This window comes from Salmo salar, chromosome 21 (genome assembly GCF_965601325.2).
Source record: "Salmo salar chromosome 21, fSalSal1, whole genome shotgun sequence".
Classification (NCBI taxonomy): Eukaryota; Metazoa; Chordata; class Actinopteri; order Salmoniformes; family Salmonidae; genus Salmo; species Salmo salar.
The window spans coordinates 41,707,360-41,725,187 of record NC_138311.1 but is presented as its reverse complement, the minus strand read 5'-3'; the positions used below and the strand labels follow the sequence as shown (position 1 = coordinate 41,725,187).

At 43.2% G+C, this 17,828-nt stretch overlaps 1 protein-coding gene across 6 annotated transcripts in view; it reads left to right on the top strand.

Annotated features, from left to right (window-relative positions):
- Nucleotides 1-17,828, top strand: part of LOC106582350 (semaphorin-5B) — a 318,841-nt gene that overhangs the window by 291,230 nt on the left and 9,783 nt on the right. For all 6 annotated transcript variants that reach the window (XM_014165381.3, XM_014165380.3, XM_014165378.3 and 3 more), the window contains 7 exons: nucleotides 8,027-8,144; nucleotides 8,540-8,721; nucleotides 9,746-9,889; nucleotides 10,256-10,403; nucleotides 10,811-11,036; nucleotides 13,700-13,912; nucleotides 15,788-15,958. In XM_014165381.3, coding sequence (XP_014020856.1) covers nucleotides 8,027-8,144; nucleotides 8,540-8,721; nucleotides 9,746-9,889; nucleotides 10,256-10,403; nucleotides 10,811-11,036; nucleotides 13,700-13,912; nucleotides 15,788-15,958 — 1,202 coding nt within the window. The remainder of the gene's footprint in view (nucleotides 1-8,026; nucleotides 8,145-8,539; nucleotides 8,722-9,745; nucleotides 9,890-10,255; nucleotides 10,404-10,810; nucleotides 11,037-13,699; nucleotides 13,913-15,787; nucleotides 15,959-17,828) is intronic.

Here is a 17,828-nt window from a genome sequence, read left to right as displayed (position 1 = left end):
TCATCATGAAATATGCCTTCTGGGTAACTTCACAAATGTGAATTTGAGGAATAACTTAAAAATCAAATTTACAGAAATCGCCCTTGCCACTGCAAGAAAATGTGTTGCATTGACATGGAAATCAGATTCCCCTATCCCAATTACAAGATGGCTGTCTGAAATGAATGTGTATTCCTATGGAGAAGATTACCAATGCTTTAAGAAATAAATTCAACTACTTTGGGAAAATATGGTAACCCTTCCTGGACTATATTGAAACACTTCCATTGGGGTTGATGTAGATCAATGTAGCTATTGTCTCACTGTAATGTACTGTTTGTATTGCTTTATGTTGATCTCTCTTGTAATTTGTCTTATTTAGACATTATTAGTATTATTACAATTCTAATTTTATTTATTTATAGTTTTTATTTTGTAATTTGTCATTGTTTTAATATTTTTTTATTTTGGGGGGTGGTGAGGGTTGAATTACCTTTTGTTGTAGTACTTACACTTGCTGTATTGTATTGTTCTGTTGTTGAATAATTGAAAAATAAAATGAAAAAATAAACCAAAAAAGAGAGAAAGAGAAGTGATCTCAATCCCACCAGTACCTCCAAGCCCTTTATCTAAGAGCTTCCTATGAGGCTGAGTGTTACAGTAAACTGGCATGGGTTAGGAGAGCAGATGGTTCAGCTGGGATGCCCTGTGGTGGTGTTAGTACGTCAGGACGGCTCTCCTCTCGCCTTTTCTCTGGTAAACCGTCCTTCGCTCCCGCTCTCTCTCGCTGTGCTCGTCAAAAACCGCCAACTCAGCATTCTTTCCAAGCTGCCGCATTTTCATAGTCTTAAGAGCTTACATGGATGGCTGGCTTTCGTCGCTGGCCTGGCCATACGTCGGCCGCTGTGCGTGTGCGCATGCGCGTGCGCAATTTCTCCACTGTAATTAATGAGCTCGGGGGTAAACTTTCAGCAAAAGTGATTTAGCTGAAAGGGTGATTTAACCCAAGGTGGTGCATGTGTGCCCCGAGGGCCTGACATCTGGCTCACCTGTAACAGAGGGTAATTGTTGGACCTCAGATCTGCACCATGTTCTTACTATGCACGTCCTTATGTATTCTTCTTCTCTCAGAAAGATATCTGCTTTGCTCTTAATTATTATGCACAACCGCCCGGCTTCTTAAGTGTGTGTTTAGACTGTCTGTCCATGTGTCTGGGTAAACAGAATGCAAACTAACAGTTTTTGGTGAGGCAGCTACAAGTAATCAAACATGTTATGTTTGCCATGTCTTCACCCTCTCATTGACCACTCATTTAAAGCTATGGCATAGCGTAGGGGTCTCCTTTTGCTGTCTGGTGGAGGTCACCGCAACAACATGGATCCCTTCCAAACATGGATCCCTTCCCCCTTCTCCCTGTAGCTCTGTGTCAGGTCGTCTCTGATACAGGCTGGTAAAATATGTCAGCTCGGGACAATGGCCTCCCTAGGTTCTAGAACACCTTCCTCACCAGGCTGTAGGACTTGCCTTAGGCTTGGCTGTGTGTTCTGTATGAACACAACAGTGTTGCCTTAACCTCCTAGCTGAAACACCAGAGGCCCCATTCAAATGAACCAAGAGGCCAGTGCCCAGAACACAATGCCCTTTCTTTCTCCCTGCTAGCTAAGGGGGCTGAAGGGAAGCTGTACAAGGAGTCAGTATTGAGCAGACCTGAGTTCAAATATTTTAAATACTTTGAGCGTTTGATTTGCTTTTTGGGAGTTTTCTATTAGTTATATTTCAACAGGCAAGCTCAATCAAGTATTTCAAATTATTTCCAATACTATTGAACCCAGGTCTGCTAGAGAGGCGATTGGGAGTCGGTCGGTAAGGGTTGATTGGAGGCAGTAAGGGTTGGTGAGTTGATTACAACAAGTGGTCAACACATTCCCTCTGTTCCTGTTCCTCTACACTCTTAGAAAATATGTGATATTTTCAAACACATCTGTGTGCCTAGTTAAAAGTAACACAACGTGTTGTTTCTAAGACAATCACCATGTTGGCACATTTAACACATGATTTGTGTAGATTTTTATAAACAGTGATTGTTAAAAGTAACATGTCATTCCTAACTAGACACACGGATGTGTTAAATGTTTCATTCCACATATTGTGTTGTATTTCACTTAAACATCTTTAAAATTCTGTAAATGACTGGGGAAGACGTGTAAAAAAAAGAAACCATTTATTACATGAATTTATTGCTCCATATACAAAATCTTATATAAAACAAGTTCTATACATGCAAAATATCCTTCTTGAAAGATTTAAACGTGTTAGTGCTAGTTAGATACACAGTCCAGGGAAAACTACTCCGACAATTTTGTACCTGAGATCAGACTCTTGTTGGCTATTATTTTTGGCCATCCTGATTGGGAGTGATGTAACAGTTTAACTGTCTATATTCGAGGTAGATTTTTGCATACCTTGTTAAAGGCAAAAATCTACCTCGAATATAGACAGTTAAACTGTTACATCACTCCCAATCAGGATGGCCAAAAATAACTACCTGAAAGCCACGTCCCCACTAAGCCATGCCTCCAATATAATTTCCCAGTGTGCCTTGTCGAGTGAATTGTAGAGTTACCACCCATGACAGTGGGGTGCCAGGACAACAATCTCTCCCTTAATGTGAGCAAGACAAAGGAGCTGATCAATGACTACAGCAAAAAGCGGGCTGAGCATGCCCTCATTCACGGGCTGTTGTAACGCGTGTCGTAATGATTGGACCAAGGTGCAGCGGGAACGTGTATACTCATCTTCTTTAATTGGTTAAAAGAAGGAAAAAACAAACAGAACCCGTAGACGAACGACACTAACAGTCCTGTCATGTGCTCAGACACTAAACAAGGAGACAACTACCCACAATTCCCATACAAACACACCCCTATACATAGGACCTTCAATCAGAGGCAACGAGGAACAGCTGCCTCCAATTGAAGGCCAATCCCAATTAACTAAACATAGAACTAAACAACCTAGATCTAACATAGAAATACACTAACCTAGAACATAACCCAAAAACCCCGGAACACTCTAAACAAACACCCCTCTACATAACACATAGCCCAACAAACCCCGAAACACTCTAAACAAACACCCCCCTCTTACGTAATAACATAACTCAACAAACCCCGAACCACATAAAACAAACACCCCCTGCCACGTCCTGACCAAACTACAATAACAAATAACCCCTTTACTGGTCAGAACGTGACAGTTGTGGAGTCGAGAGCTCCACATCAGTAAGAAACTATCCTGATCCAAACACGACAATCCCTATTCCCCCTCAGGAGACTGCAAAGATTTGGCATGGGTTCTCAAAAAGTTGTTCTGCTGCAACATCGAGAGTTGATTGAATCTTGGTTGGAAGATTCCAGAATTCCTGCTTATTCCCTCCCATTTTCCAAGAAGTTCCCAACTGGGATTTCTGGAAAAGTCACCAGAATTTTGCATCCTACCTGCAAGTCACATTGTGCTGGCTTGCAAAATGATGTTGGAATCCCACCAGTTCTCAGATATTTTTATTTAACTAGGCAAGTCAGTTAGAAACAAATTCTTATTTTCAATAACAGCATGCCTTGTTCAGGAGCAGAACAACAGATGTTTACCTTGTCAGCTTGGGGATTCGATCTTGCAACCTTTCAGTTACTAGTCCAACGCTCTAACCACTAGGCTACCTGCCACTCCAACAATTTGAATTTTTATTCACGCAACCTGCATTCAGAATGACTGCCAGGGTTTAGTATGTTGCATTACCACCCCCAACTGGACTACAATAGAAATCCATTATACTTTGTGATTCAAAATGGAAAATACAAAAACACACATCCAACTAGCCCTACACTCATTAAAAACCCACTACTCCAATCCACTCCTTTCACCCTATCTTAGAAAGAGTCTGAGGAGACTACCTAAGCCATTTAAACTGGAACAACCATTTCAGTAATGGGTGAAGAAAAAAATTAACTAACTGATTGGGTTAGTTTAGAAAAATTGATGTTATTTATCTTTGTGTGGCATATGATTAATCAATCAATGTACATGCAAAGACACAGAAACTACCCTTCCCCACAAAAAAAAATCTACCTTACATTTAGCAGACACTCTTATCCGGAGCAACTTACAGTAGTGACGGTATACATTTCATACATTTTTTGTATGAACAGCATACATTTTTTTTTTTTTTACATTTAGCAGACACTCTTATCCAGAGCAACTTACAGTAGTGAATGTATACATTTCATACATTTTTTGTACTGGCCCCCCATGGGAATCGAACCCACAACCCTGGCATTGCACACACCATGCTGGAGTTGCAAACACCATGCTCTACCAACTGAGCCACAGGGAAATATGATAATGAGAATGATTATGGTAAAATGTGCCTATTTAGCCTTACTTCTTGAAAACTTGTCTGAAAGAATAAATCAGGAATAAAATGTTGCTATGTCCTCTCCGCATTAGCCTCAAATGGTCAGCTCATTCAGATAAAGAGTACATTTACCTTGTTTCTTGTTTCATATTCCTCCTGCTGACTGGCTGAGGCTCACTCCAGGCTGTCAGTTGTCACTTCACTTCACTTTTAATTGCAGGAATTGACTCCAAATGTGTTGAAACTTTTACACAAATGATGTTGTATCAAAACAGTGATTGTGTTTAAAGTAATGCAGCATGTGTCAGATCTAACTAGACACATAGATGTGTTCAAAAATAACATTATCATCTAAGAGTGTAAGATCTCGCTCTCTGTCTCTCTCTCTCTCTCTGACTCTCTCTCTGTCGCTCTCGCTTCTCTCTCTCCAGCTCTCTATCTCTCTCTGTCTCTCACAGCTTAATTTCATCATTAATGGGTTTAGAATTAATTACCCCTCATTAAGCCCCTGTTTTACTGGGAGCTTACAACATATTTAATCACTGTTTGGTTCCTGTGTGGTGTTCTGAGTGAGGGGGGAGGGGTGTTGGGAGGGGGAAGAAGGAGGCGGGGAGGTTTACCTCTAGTCAGATGCTCTGTTAGAATCACAGGGGTGCGAGCTGTGTGTCTGGAGGGAGTCTGAGTTTATTTGTAGATCGTTTAATGACCAGCCATTGTGTGGTCTGGTCTGTTAGCAGTAGTCTTAGCTCTAGGGGGGCTCTCTGCTTGTGTTTACTGCTTTGACTGACTCTCTCTCTCTCTCAAATTTGATACACTGTAAAAGGGATACTGTGCATTTGACAGTAGCTTACAGGCAACTCAGTGGCTACAAACATGTTGTATTTCATATTACAGTACACATTCTGTAATATAAATACGGTATCAAAGTTGGTACTCTGTAATCAGCAGGTACTGTGAAGGAATGAATGGATGAATGAATGAAATTCATTTAGGGGAGGGTTTTGTATTTCACAGTATTTTACTGTAATTACAAGGGATTGGTGTAAGCATGTTGGCTGCTCGATAAAGTGTTTACACATTTTTGATGATTTATATCAATTGCATTTGTAGAGTCTTAAAGGCTTCCTAACTGGCAGCAAATACAGGGAAAACCCGACCAAAAGGAGATGGCAAAATACTCAACCATTTAAGGTCAACTTATTAGTTGTTTCCAAAAATGATTTTATAATAAAAATGTTTAATCAATTTAGTTACAATTCTAAATAATAAACAATCAAACAAAAGTTAATCAATCCAACTTAAACCTTGTGTAGTCTTAACATTCTATATACTCCCCTTCACTAAACCCCTAAAATAAAGCAGCTTAATTGAATTTTAACCCCCAAATCTATTTTGCATGAAGAAACAACCTGTCATTCATCACAAACCTTGTGAATATCTGGGTTTTCCCTCTTCACAATGCAGAAAGACTGCATTTAATCAGTTGACACCACTCATTTTTATTACAACCCACCTGTCATAATTGTTTTCTTTACTAAAGTAGAGGTTTATTATTATTATTGCTGAAGGTACTGCATAGGTGTAAACATACATTTCTAGCAAGAGAGAGCACTTGTATAGCCTAAGAAAGTATCAGAAATGTGCAGAAAGTAGTTTTGAATGCATTTTATTGAAGGGAAACAATAACAGTCTTGAACTTTATTGGCAACATAGTGATATATTCTTATATACTGTACAATGAGGAATTCAACTACAAAATACTAGTCTTCTCCCATTTTTTGAACCATTGCCCCCACCCAACAACAAGAAATGAGATAATAGATACAAAACAAAAACGTGAAGAACATAAATCAATCAACTCCTAATTAGCACATGTAGGACAGTATGCAAGTGTGTGTGCAAGGACTTTGCAGATGTATTTCTCACATGTGCAGCACATAGTATTTGTTTTACAGTCCTTCTTTGGGGGGCAGAATTGGCATCTCCTCCTCTTGCCTGCCCCAGCTGCAGCCTCAGGTGGATCAGGACAAGATTCAGCCCCCTGAACAGCTTTCACAAGTGCTGCAGAGGCTGCTGTGAGGGGGAGGCGCTCCCTTCTTTGAATGTGTGGGGTTACAAGGGCCTTTCCCAGCTACTCCAGGAACACCCTCCTCTTGTTCCGCGTATCAGGCATCCAGGTAGGGTTGATCTTGTTCTATTTCACGAAGGCATTGTATGAGGACACATCAATGATGTTATGGAAGATAACCAGGGGCCAGAGGGCAGTCATCCTCCTGCATCTGTAAGTTCCAATCACCTTGTCCAGGTTGTCCACGCCTCCTTTGTTGTGGTTGTAGCCCAGAATGATGGCTGGGATCACAGATCTCAGCCGTTTTGGGCAGTGTGCCCAGGAGGACCACATTCTTGTTCCTCTTTGGGAGGTAAGAAACTAGAGTGGTGGTGGGAGTGAAGGCAAACTTTGAGAAGGCCTCTCTCCCCCTTGGTGCGAGGAGTGCAGGGGGGAGCTCAGGCTTGTTCTTTCTAACTGCCAACTATGGTGAACTTCCTCTTCAGGAGCTGCTGGCTGAGTTCAATCAGTAGCACACAATCTCAATTTCTCTCTCTCTCTGTGTGTGTGTGTGTGTGTGTGTGTGTGTGTGTGTGTGTGTGTGTAAATTATTTTATAACTGCCGGGTGAAAGATGATCCTATGACAATCTTTGTACCTTGGTAGTGTACAGCTTTCATGGAAATATGAACAAAGGCGATGTTTAACTTTTTCTAATGTTGGGGTCACTCTAGGAAAAGTCATAAAATTTCAAGTTGAAAAAATATAAAATAGGGGGTTTTCTCTGCTGTTAAACGTAGTGGCGGGTCATGTTTGACCCTTAAGACAACACGAGGGTTAAGCTAATGGCATCAAGAGAAATACAAACAAATTCATTCAATAAAAAAACACACAGGTAACATCAGTCCATCAATTAGTTAGTCATGGTTGGTCTGGTGGAGTGGTTGACAGTGTGTTTGTGTCTTTGTGTTGGGGAGGGGAAGATGTTTAAGACTTGGTGCTACTCCAATCTGTCCTCTATTTGAAATAATGGTGCAGTATAATCACATACAATTTAAATTGATACAGCATTCTCACTCACGGGTCCAACAAATATAGCCTATTACAAGGCACACCTCAAAATATGTTAATGAGCCAGAAACAACACAACCATGCACCCACTAGAGGTCAAAGGGTTTTTGGCAATCCAATGATATAGTACGGTACTGTATTCTGTGGGGTGGAATTACAGTACCATTCAAAATACAGCAATGATTTGCCCTGTCCATAACATTTTCCCACAATGCATTTACATGATGCTGCAGTAAACAGTACTTTACTGTTGATAATACCTAAATTACCATATCATTTACAGTTTTCGATTATAGTATATGCTTGGTAAGAATGACATGGTCAATGTTGCCAAAGCGAAGTGATACACATAACAATTATGAAAATAACAGCAACAACAACAATAAGAATAGTAGCTATAATACTATACTAGTCCCTCTCTATGTGCCTCTCCCTCCCTCCCTCCCTCCCTCCCTCCCTCCCTCCCTCCCTACCTCTTCCCGTCCCTCTCCCCTCCTCCTTTCTCCTGCCCCCTGTAGGCTATGCCTGGAGGCACGGGACCCCTACTGTGGCTGGGACAGAAAACAGAGACGCTGCACCACTCTAGAGGACAGCTCCAACATGAGCCAGTGGAGTCAGAACATCACTGTGTGTCCGGTAAGAGCCAACAGGGACCCACAGTTTCCCTCTCCCACCTCGCTCCTCATTGCATCTGTTGTCACTGGTACACAATCCCCCATAACCACATGGGACTGCCTGCCACATGGCAACACGGCTGGCTGACACCCTGGAATACCTCCTCTCTGTCTGGTCTCTCCTGGGGACTGGCCCTACAGTAGTCTGACACTTTTGTGCTATATCAACTCTCCTCAGGGACCCTGGTCCTGGTGTGACATTGTTACAGTTTGTCCAGGCCACTCTCGCAAAATAGTTTTTTAACCTCAAGGGTCTTTCCTGGTTGTTGTCATGCAGTACCACATGATTAATGATGGCATCCTGTCCGTTCCAGTCCCTGACACTCTAGTCTCTCTCTGCCCTGTCTGGCTTTTTAGCTGAGGAACCAGACCACCAATGGCGACTTTGGACCCTGGACGGCGTGGCAACCATGCAGCAATGACGATGGCGACGGCACCAGCTCCTGTCTGTGTCGCTCCAGGGCGTGTGACAATCCCTCTGCTCGCTGTGGTGGGAGGAACTGTGAGGGGTCCACCATCGAAGTCTCCAACTGCTCCAGGTATGTAGAACCACCAACCACCTATCTTACTCACTGTGTGTCCCAAATGGCACCCAATTCCCTATATAGTGCACTACTTAGTCCCTCTGTCCATACTAGCATACTACATAGTATGAAGCAATGTATTGGGCATGCATTCTAAGCAGTATGCTTAGAATGCTAGTGTGGATATTGGACATCTGCTCTGGTCAAAAGCAGTGCACTATGGAGAATAGCGTCCCATTTCAGATGCATCCTCAGACATGCAGCATTGTACTCAGGCTGTGACAGAATTAGCATTCTGACAGGATAAGAGGTATGTCTACAAAACAGGGTTTTGATTAAATAATGTAGGTGACATCCAAGTTTCCCCTCAGAGGTCTTGTACCGTCTGTGTCTAAGGAAATTGGTCAATCACCATTACTGTGAGAGAACAGCTCTCAGATACAAAGTGCTGGCTCCTTCATGTGCAGGTAGGTGTGTGTGTGTGTGTGTGTGTGTGTGTGTGTGTGTGTGTGTGTGTGTGTGTGTGTGTGTGTGTGTGTGTGTGTGTGTGTGTGTGTGTGTGTGTGTGTGTGTGTGTGTGTGTGTGTGTGGGTGTGTGTGTGTGTGGCGGAGCTCCTTTCATAGCTATGCCAGATTAAACCCAGGTCCAATTATCATTACTGTGAGAGATCTGCTCATATACAAATTGCCGGAGTTGTGTGTGTGTGTGGCGGAGCTCCTTTCATAGCTATGCCAGATTAAACCCAGGGTGGGGAAATTGAATTGTGTTTTAGCCAGAAGTCGCATACACCAGATAGGTGCAGTGAAAGGTGTTGTTTTACAGGGTCAGCCATAGTGGTGTGGCACTCCTGGAGCAAAGGAATGTGTTTCTGTTGTCACATTTAGCTCCTGAGCAAGTGGTTTCTCGTCCCTCTCATAATAACAAATTATGGCCATGATCATACGTATGTTGAGTGCTTGAAGGAAGCTGAAATGGTGTATTGGCATGTTTGTGATTCTTTAAACCTTCTTTAATAACATCACATTTCTGTTGCCACAGAAACGGAGGATGGACACCATGGTCGTCATGGGGACAGTGCAGCACCACCTGTGGAACAGGGTTTGAGATGCGCCAGCGCTCCTGCAACAACCCCTCGCCCCGACATGGGGGACGTGTGTGTGTGGGCCCGGTCAGGGATGAGAGGTGAGAGGAGATGGAAGGTCTATTTGAGAGAGAGCTATGTGAAGAAACTTTGGTTTTGTCATACTTTTATCAAATGTCTTTTTTTTTTTTACAAATAATTCAACAGTGTTTGTTTGACTCAAAAGAGAAAAACTCTCAAACATTTATGGTTGCCGTTTATGAAGGAATGACCTTTATGATTCATTTATGAGACATGATGTGCACTTTTCAGTAACAGTATCTGTCCTCAGTATCTTTTGGGGATGACAGTCTTAGGTAAATGTCAGCCCTCTTACACATGCCAGTGCCTCTCATGTGAGGCAGAATACAAATGTCAATTTCTCACAAAATGGACAATAAAGTTCCTCTCCTCTCCACTTCTTCTAGGTTCTGTAACGAGGGTGTATCGTGTCCCCAGCCTATCTTCTGGTCCCTATGGGGTGCCTGGGCTAAGTGCAGTGCAGATTGTGGAGGAGGGGTCCACTCCAGGGTCAGAAGCTGTGAGAACGGGAACAGCTGCCCAGGCTGCGCATTGGTATGTGACACACACACTTGCACAGACACACAGGCTTGAACAAATCCATGCCATACTTACCTTGCCTTTCATACAAGACTCCTTTCTCTCCGTGGGATGTGTGAAGTTACGGTTCAGTTCAGTTTTGACTGGTTTCAGTTGACTGAAACTCAGTTTGAGCTGAAATGCTTTCCCTCCTCTCCCCCTCCTCTCAGTCAAGTCGGGCTTCCCACAGTGGACTCTCAAACATGCTCTACACTGAGGATTTAATTACTTTCATTATGAGTCCAATTAAAGTGTTATGAAGCAGCCAAATAACTCTCAGTAAAAAATGTAGAAAAAAAAATATTTTATAATAATTACCTCTCTTTCTCTCTGTCTCTGTCTCTCCCTTTCCCCCGCCTCCTCTACCTCTCCCCCCTTTCCAGGAATACAAGGCATGTAACCTGGAGGCTTGTCCAGAGGTGAAGAGGAACACCCCTTGGACCCCGTGGATGCCTGTCAACGTGACGCTGGGCGGAGCACGCCAAGAGCAGAGGATGCGCTACATGTGCCGCGCCCAGCTGGCAGACCCCCACGAGCTGCAGATTGGACGACGCAAAGTAGAGACCCGCTTCTGCCCCAATGACGGCATGGCCACCTGCGAGACTGACAGTGAGTGCTTGTCAATCATAGCGGCTTTTGATGTTGCTAGCTAACTCATTGGTGTGGCTTTACACCAAGTGAGGCATTGATGAAAAGGATGCACCTGTCCAACACCAATCATTATTCTCTGGCTATTCTCTAAGCATTGTGTGGGTAAAACTGCCCTGACCCATTCACCACACTGTATCTGCCCCTGGGTGATCAGACTGATCACTAGAAATATATAGCGATTTCAGATGTTTGAAAAGGTCTCGAGAACATCAATATATGCCTTCCTCTACGCTCACCAATTTAAAAAATATATGTTTTGCCCAGCATTGGGCACGGACTCGTGATGCTCAGAGTCAGAGCACGTTGCTTACACCAATGCGCTACGGCAATTCACAATTCTCTAGCAAGCCATGAGAATACTAATAATACTGATGATACTTGAAGGTAATAGCGCATAATTTTTTATTATTTGGTTTTAAGCCTTCCCCATACCTTAGCCCTAAACTTAACCACTCACACTTAATGCCAGCTCAAAGACAGAACTACAGGCATGTTTTTAAAAGGCACATGTAGCCTATATATTAATGCATACTGAGATCAAAAACTGTCTAGGTCAAAGAGGGGAGAGGCATTGTGCCGTGAGGTGTTGCTTTATCTGTTTTTTAAAACCAGGTTTGTTGTTTATTTGAGCAATATGAGATGAAAGGAAGTTCCATGCAATAAGGGCTCTATATAATACTGTACATTTTCTTGAATTTGTTCTGGATTTGGGGACTGTGAAAAGACCCCTGGTGGCATGTCTGGTGGGATAAGTGTGTGTGTCAGAGCTGTGTGGAAGTTGACTGCAAACAATTTGGGATTTTAAACACATTAATGTTTCTTATAAAAAATAAGTGTTGCAGTCAGTATCTCCTCAACTCTTAGCCAAGAGAGACTGGCATGCATAGTATTTATATCTGCCCTCTGAGTACAATTAAGAGCAAGACTTGCCACTCTGTTCTGGACCAGCTGCAGCTTAACTAGGTCTTTCCTTGCAGCACTGGATCACACGATTAGACAAAACTAGAGCCTGTAGAACTTGCTTTTTGGAGTGTGGTGTCAAAAAAGCAGAGCATCTCTTTATTTCGGCTAGACCTTTCCCCATCTTTACAACCATTGAATCTATATGTTTTGACCATGACAGTTTACAATCTAAAGTAATGCCAAGTAATTTAGTCTGCTCAACTTGTTCAACAGCCACACCATTCATTACCAGATTCAGCTGAGGTCTAGAACTTAAGGAATGATTAGTACCAAATACAATGCTCTTAGTTTTAGAGATGTTCAGGACCAGTTTATTACTGGCCACCCATTCCAAAACTGACTGCAACTCTTTGTTAAGGGTTTCAGTGACTTCATTAGCGGTGGTTGCTGATGCGTATATAGTTGAATTATCAGTATACATGGACACACATGCTTTGTTTAATGCCAGTGGCAGGTCATTGGTAAAACTGGAAAAGTGTAGAGGGCCTGGAGAACTGCCCTGCGGTACACCACACTTTACATTGTTGACATTAGAGAAGCTTCCATTAAAGAAAACCTTCCGAGTTCTATTAGATAGATAGCTCTAAATCCACGATATGGCAGAGGTTGAAAAGCCTTAGCACATAAATTTTTTCAACAACAGGTTATGGTCAATCATATCAAAGGCTGCACTGAAATCTAACAGTACAGCTCCCACAATAAGAACATTTCAACTCATCGAGCTGACCCTGGGAGAACTGCAAACTGTTCTTCAGTTCCTGGACCTCTTTGGTCAGGTCGTCCATTCTTTTATTAGTAGAATCCACGAGTATTTGGACAAAACAGTTGAAGCTATTTTCTTGTTGTAACAACTGCTTGTAGGTCTCTTTTTGTTTTTTAAAAGATCCTTCACGTGTGATGGAGAGACACCACTGTCCTCAACGGTACTCCCGCTGGCTTTGGTCTTTGTCATAGTAGCTAGCAACGTAGGTTACGCTGATACTCCTCACAGTTCCAGACAGGGCAGGTCACAGGGAAGATTGAACACAACAAACAGCAGGGATTTAGACAGCCACAAACCCGGGACAATCCACGGTCCCAGCTACAATGGCTAACTGCATCGCTGGCTGCATTCAAGAAAACCTCACTAGCTTGATAATTAGCTAGCTAGCAGCTAGGCTAGCTGCAACGCCAAATAGCTCCTCAGACCAGTCCTTGGTCGGCAGGATCACTGGAAAGAGACAAGCAGTCCCAGCAACTGACGCAAACTGCGTCGCGGGATCCAAACTAAGAAGCTAGGTAGCTACCAATAACTTTCCAATACACTTTCAAACAACAAACTTTCCAAACAAACAAAACCTAGCTCTTCCTCGTTCCGCGTTCAACAGGAAGTGACGTGTATTGGGGAACAGGAGAAGAGGGGGACAAGAGAACAGGTGGACAAGAGGACAGGAGGACTGTAGGACAGGAGGACAGGGGGTCAGAAGGACAGCAGAAGGACAGCAATTGGTCCCCTGCCCTGGTCTCAGTAATCTGTCCCCTGTATGTGTGAGCTATTCCATAGACATATTATAACATACACTGCTACCGTAGTGCTCTATGACCAGTGTAATGTAGAAGTAGAGGTGATCAAGTGTATTGTGTAGACCAGTAACCTGTGTATTAACCCTTTCCTATAGCTCTGGTGGAGGACCTCCTGAGGACCCCTGTGGTACGAGTGGCGGGCTCCGGCTGGTCGTCATGGGAGACGTGGTCCACCTGCTCCCAGGACTGTGCCAAAGGGTACCGTACCCGCAAGCGCACCTGTGCCACGCCAGAGGGCAAGGTTGCCCCCCCAGCCTGCAGGGGTTCGCCCGTAGAGTACCAAGACTGCAACTCTAAGGCCTGCCCAGGTAAAGGGGAAAGAACACAAGAACACACATCCACAAACACACTGTTATGCACTGTTGCCTATTGGGACGGTCTTCAGTCTGGCAGGTATACACGCACGCACACACACACGCATGCACACACTGCTCCCCTAACTACATACCAATTATCTCCAGTTGTGGTTGGCATAATACACAATTTAACACACAGCACCAGGGGAGAGACATGTATGCTAATGCTAATGCCAGTCCTCTAAAGTAATGCTGAGGGAATCATTAATTAGCTAATGGCTAGCATGGCAGTGGAGCAGAACCCTGCTAAGACGAGTCCTTTGTTTCAGTAGCTGAGTCAGTCCAGTGTTTGAACTAAAGCACCTCATCATCACCATAATCATGCAGTTGATCAGCTTTAACTGGAGGTAACTGCACCTCGTCTCAGCTCAACCCAGCTCTGCTCTTAACACTCATGTAAATGGAATGTGGACAGACTGACTGTATGAATGTTTTATGTTTGGTGAATCACTGAGTGTATATTTTATGACTGGTCACTGCATGATGTACCATGAATCAGCCTGCCATCTCTCTGTGCTTCTGAAAGTTGTACAGTGGGGGGAAAAAGTATTTGATCCCCTGCTGATTTTGTACGTTTGCCCACTTACAAAGAAATGATCAGTCTATAATTTTAATGGTAGGTTTATATGAATAGTGAGAGACAGAATAACAACAACAAAAAATCCATAAAAACGCATGTCAAAAATGTTATAAAATGATTTGCATTTTAATGATGGAAATAAGTATTTGACCCCTCTGCAAAACATGACTTAGTACTTGGTGCCAAAACCCTTGTTGGCAATCACAGATGTCAGACGTTTCTTGTAGTTGGTCACCAGGTTTGCACACATCTCAGGAGGGAGGCTCTAACCACCCCGCTTTGGGAGGGAGGGAGGGAGAGGGGGAGAGGGAGAGGGAGAGGGAGAGGGAGGTACTGATTGAGAGACTGTGAGATTGAGAGAGGGAAGGGAGACAGTTAAAAAAATTGATTTGACAAGAGTGAGATGGAGGTGGAGCGAGTTAGAGAGAAATGCCTACAATGAGACCTGGTCCTGTTTGATCTACCGTTATCATACATCCTCAAGGCTTCTGTTTACTCTCTCTATTTTATTCTTTCCCCATAATGTCCCTCCCAGTCCCATCACCATGCACTCCCAGTTGCCAGACAGTCAGAGCAGTTTGAGGCAACCAAAGCAGGCATGCCACATTTCACTGTCCCTACTGTCTAATCCACTGGAGTAAATGGAGTTTTCTAGAGCAGAGAGCCGAGGGGTCCGGGTCAACCCCAGCTCCACTCACCTCTCTCCACTCATCACTCACCTCTCTCCACTCATCACTCACCTCTCTCCACTCATCACTCACCTCTCTCCACTCATCACTCACCTCTCTCCACTCATCACTCACCTCTCTCCACTCATCACTCACTTTCTCAGCTCAAACACTCTCATACAGAAGGGAAGACTGACTGCAACTGCCAATATGTGAGGAAATGACAACACACTAAATACAGTCATTATAGAAGGGTTTTCAGCACAGGGTAGTTGTTCTGATGAGTTTTACTCACAGACATGGATAGAGACCATGGGCAGCAGGAGTCTTAGTCATTTTCTAATGGGCTGATCAATCTGGTCTTCTAGGAAGACTTTATATGTGTCTGTTGTAGCTAGAAGAGGATAGCATTTCATATTTTGATTTTTGCCTAGTTGGTGATGAAAGAGGTATCTGACCTTGCTTGTGTGTGTGTGTGTGTGTGTGTGTGTGTGTGTGTGTGTGTGTGTGTGTGTGTGTGTGTGTGTGTGTGTGTGTGTGTGTGTGTGTGTGTGTGTGTGTGTGTGTATTCCCGTCTAGTGAGTGGAGCCTGGTCCTGTTGGTCGTCCTGGTCTCAATGTTCGGTACCCTGTGGTGGAGGGCATTATCAGCGTACCCGATCCTGTAACAACCCCAGCCCTGTCAACGGAGGAGATATCTGTATTGGCCTGCACACTGAGGAAGCGCTGTGCAACACACACACCTGTGACGGTAAGGCAAAGACACACACACATCCATCAGAGTCGCAGGCTTCCCTGTTCTTTACATGAATTAATTAATTGCATTTTATTTCTGTGTCAAATCGCCAGTTGGCGGCCCATCCCTTATGGGATTAATTGACACATAAACAAACATTACAATAATTCACTGTGGTAATTAAATCATAATTCTTCTTCTGGTGTTCTCTGCATTGCGCATCGCATAACGAGTGAAAAAATGTAAGGTAAAAATCACTACATAATAGTAAATAAGGTTATCCAAACAATAACTACATCCCAAGAGCAGTAAAATAATATGCATACATACACACTGTATATATACACATACACACATACAGTTGAAGTCGGAAGGTTACATGCACCTTATCCAAATACATTTTAACTCAGTTTTTCACAATTCCTGACATTTAATCCTAGTAAAAATTCCCTGTCTTAAGTCAGTTAGAATCACCACTTTATTTTAAGAATGTGAAATGTCAGAAAAACAGTACAGAGAATGATTTATTTCATCTTTTATTTCTTTCATCACATTCCCAGTGGGTCAGGAGTTTACATACACTCAATTAGTATTTGGTAGCATTGCTTTTAAATTGTTTAACTTGGGTCAAACATTTCAGGTAGCCTTCCACATGCTTCCCACAATAAATTGGGTGAATTTTGGCCCATTCCTTCTGACAGAGCTGGTGCAACTGAGTCTGGTTTGTAGGCCTCCTTGCTCGCACACACTTTTTCAGTTCTGGCCACAAATTGTCTATAGGATTGAGGTCAGGGCTTTGTGATGGCCACTCCAATACCTTGACTTTGTTGTCCTTAAGCCATTTTGCCACAACTTTGGAAGTATGCTTGGGGTCATTGTCCATTTGGAAGACCCATTTGTGACCAAGCTTGAACTTCCTGACTGATGTCTTGAGATGTTGCTTCAATATATCCATATAATTTTCCTCCCTCATGATGCCATCTATTTTGTGAAGTGCATCAGTCCCTCCTGCAGCAAAGCACCCCCACAACATGATGCTGCCACCCCCGTGCTTCACGGTTGGGATGGTGTTCTTCGGCTTGCAAGCCTCCCCCTTTTTACTCCAAACATAACGATGGTTATTATGGCCAAACAGTTCAATGTTTGTTTCATCAGACTAGAGAACATTTCTCCAGAAACTACGATCTTTGTCCCCATGTGCAGTTGCAAACCATAGTCTGGCTTTTTTATGGTGGTTTTGGAGCAGTGGCTTCTTTCTTGCTGAGTGGCCTTTCAGGTTATGTCGATATAGGACTCATTTTACTGTGGATATAGATTATGTTGTACCTGTTTTCTCCAGCATCTTCACAAGGTCCTTTGCTGTTGTTCTGGGATTGATTTGCACTTTTCGCACCAAAGTACGTTCATCTCTAGGAGACAGAACGCGTCTCCTTCCTGAGCGGTATGACGGCTGCATGGTCCCATGGTGTTTATACTTGCATACTATTGTTTGTACAGATGAACGTGGTACCTTCAGGCGTTTGGAAATTGCTCCCAAGGATGAACCAGACTTGTGGAGGTCCACCATCTTGGCTGATTTCTTTTGATTTTCCCATGATGTCAAGCAAAGAGGCACTGAGTTTGAAGGTAGGACTTGAAATTCAACCACAGGTACACCGCCAATTGACTGAAAGGATATCAATTAGCCTATCAGAAGCTTCTAAAGCCATGACATCATTTTCTGGAATTTTCCAAGCTGTTTAAAGTCACAATCAACTTAGTGTATGTAAACTTCTGACCCACTGGAATTGTGATACAGTGAATTGTAAGTGAAATAATCTGTCTGTAAACAATTGTTGGAACAATTACTTGTGTCATGCACAAAGTAGATGTCCTAACCGACTTG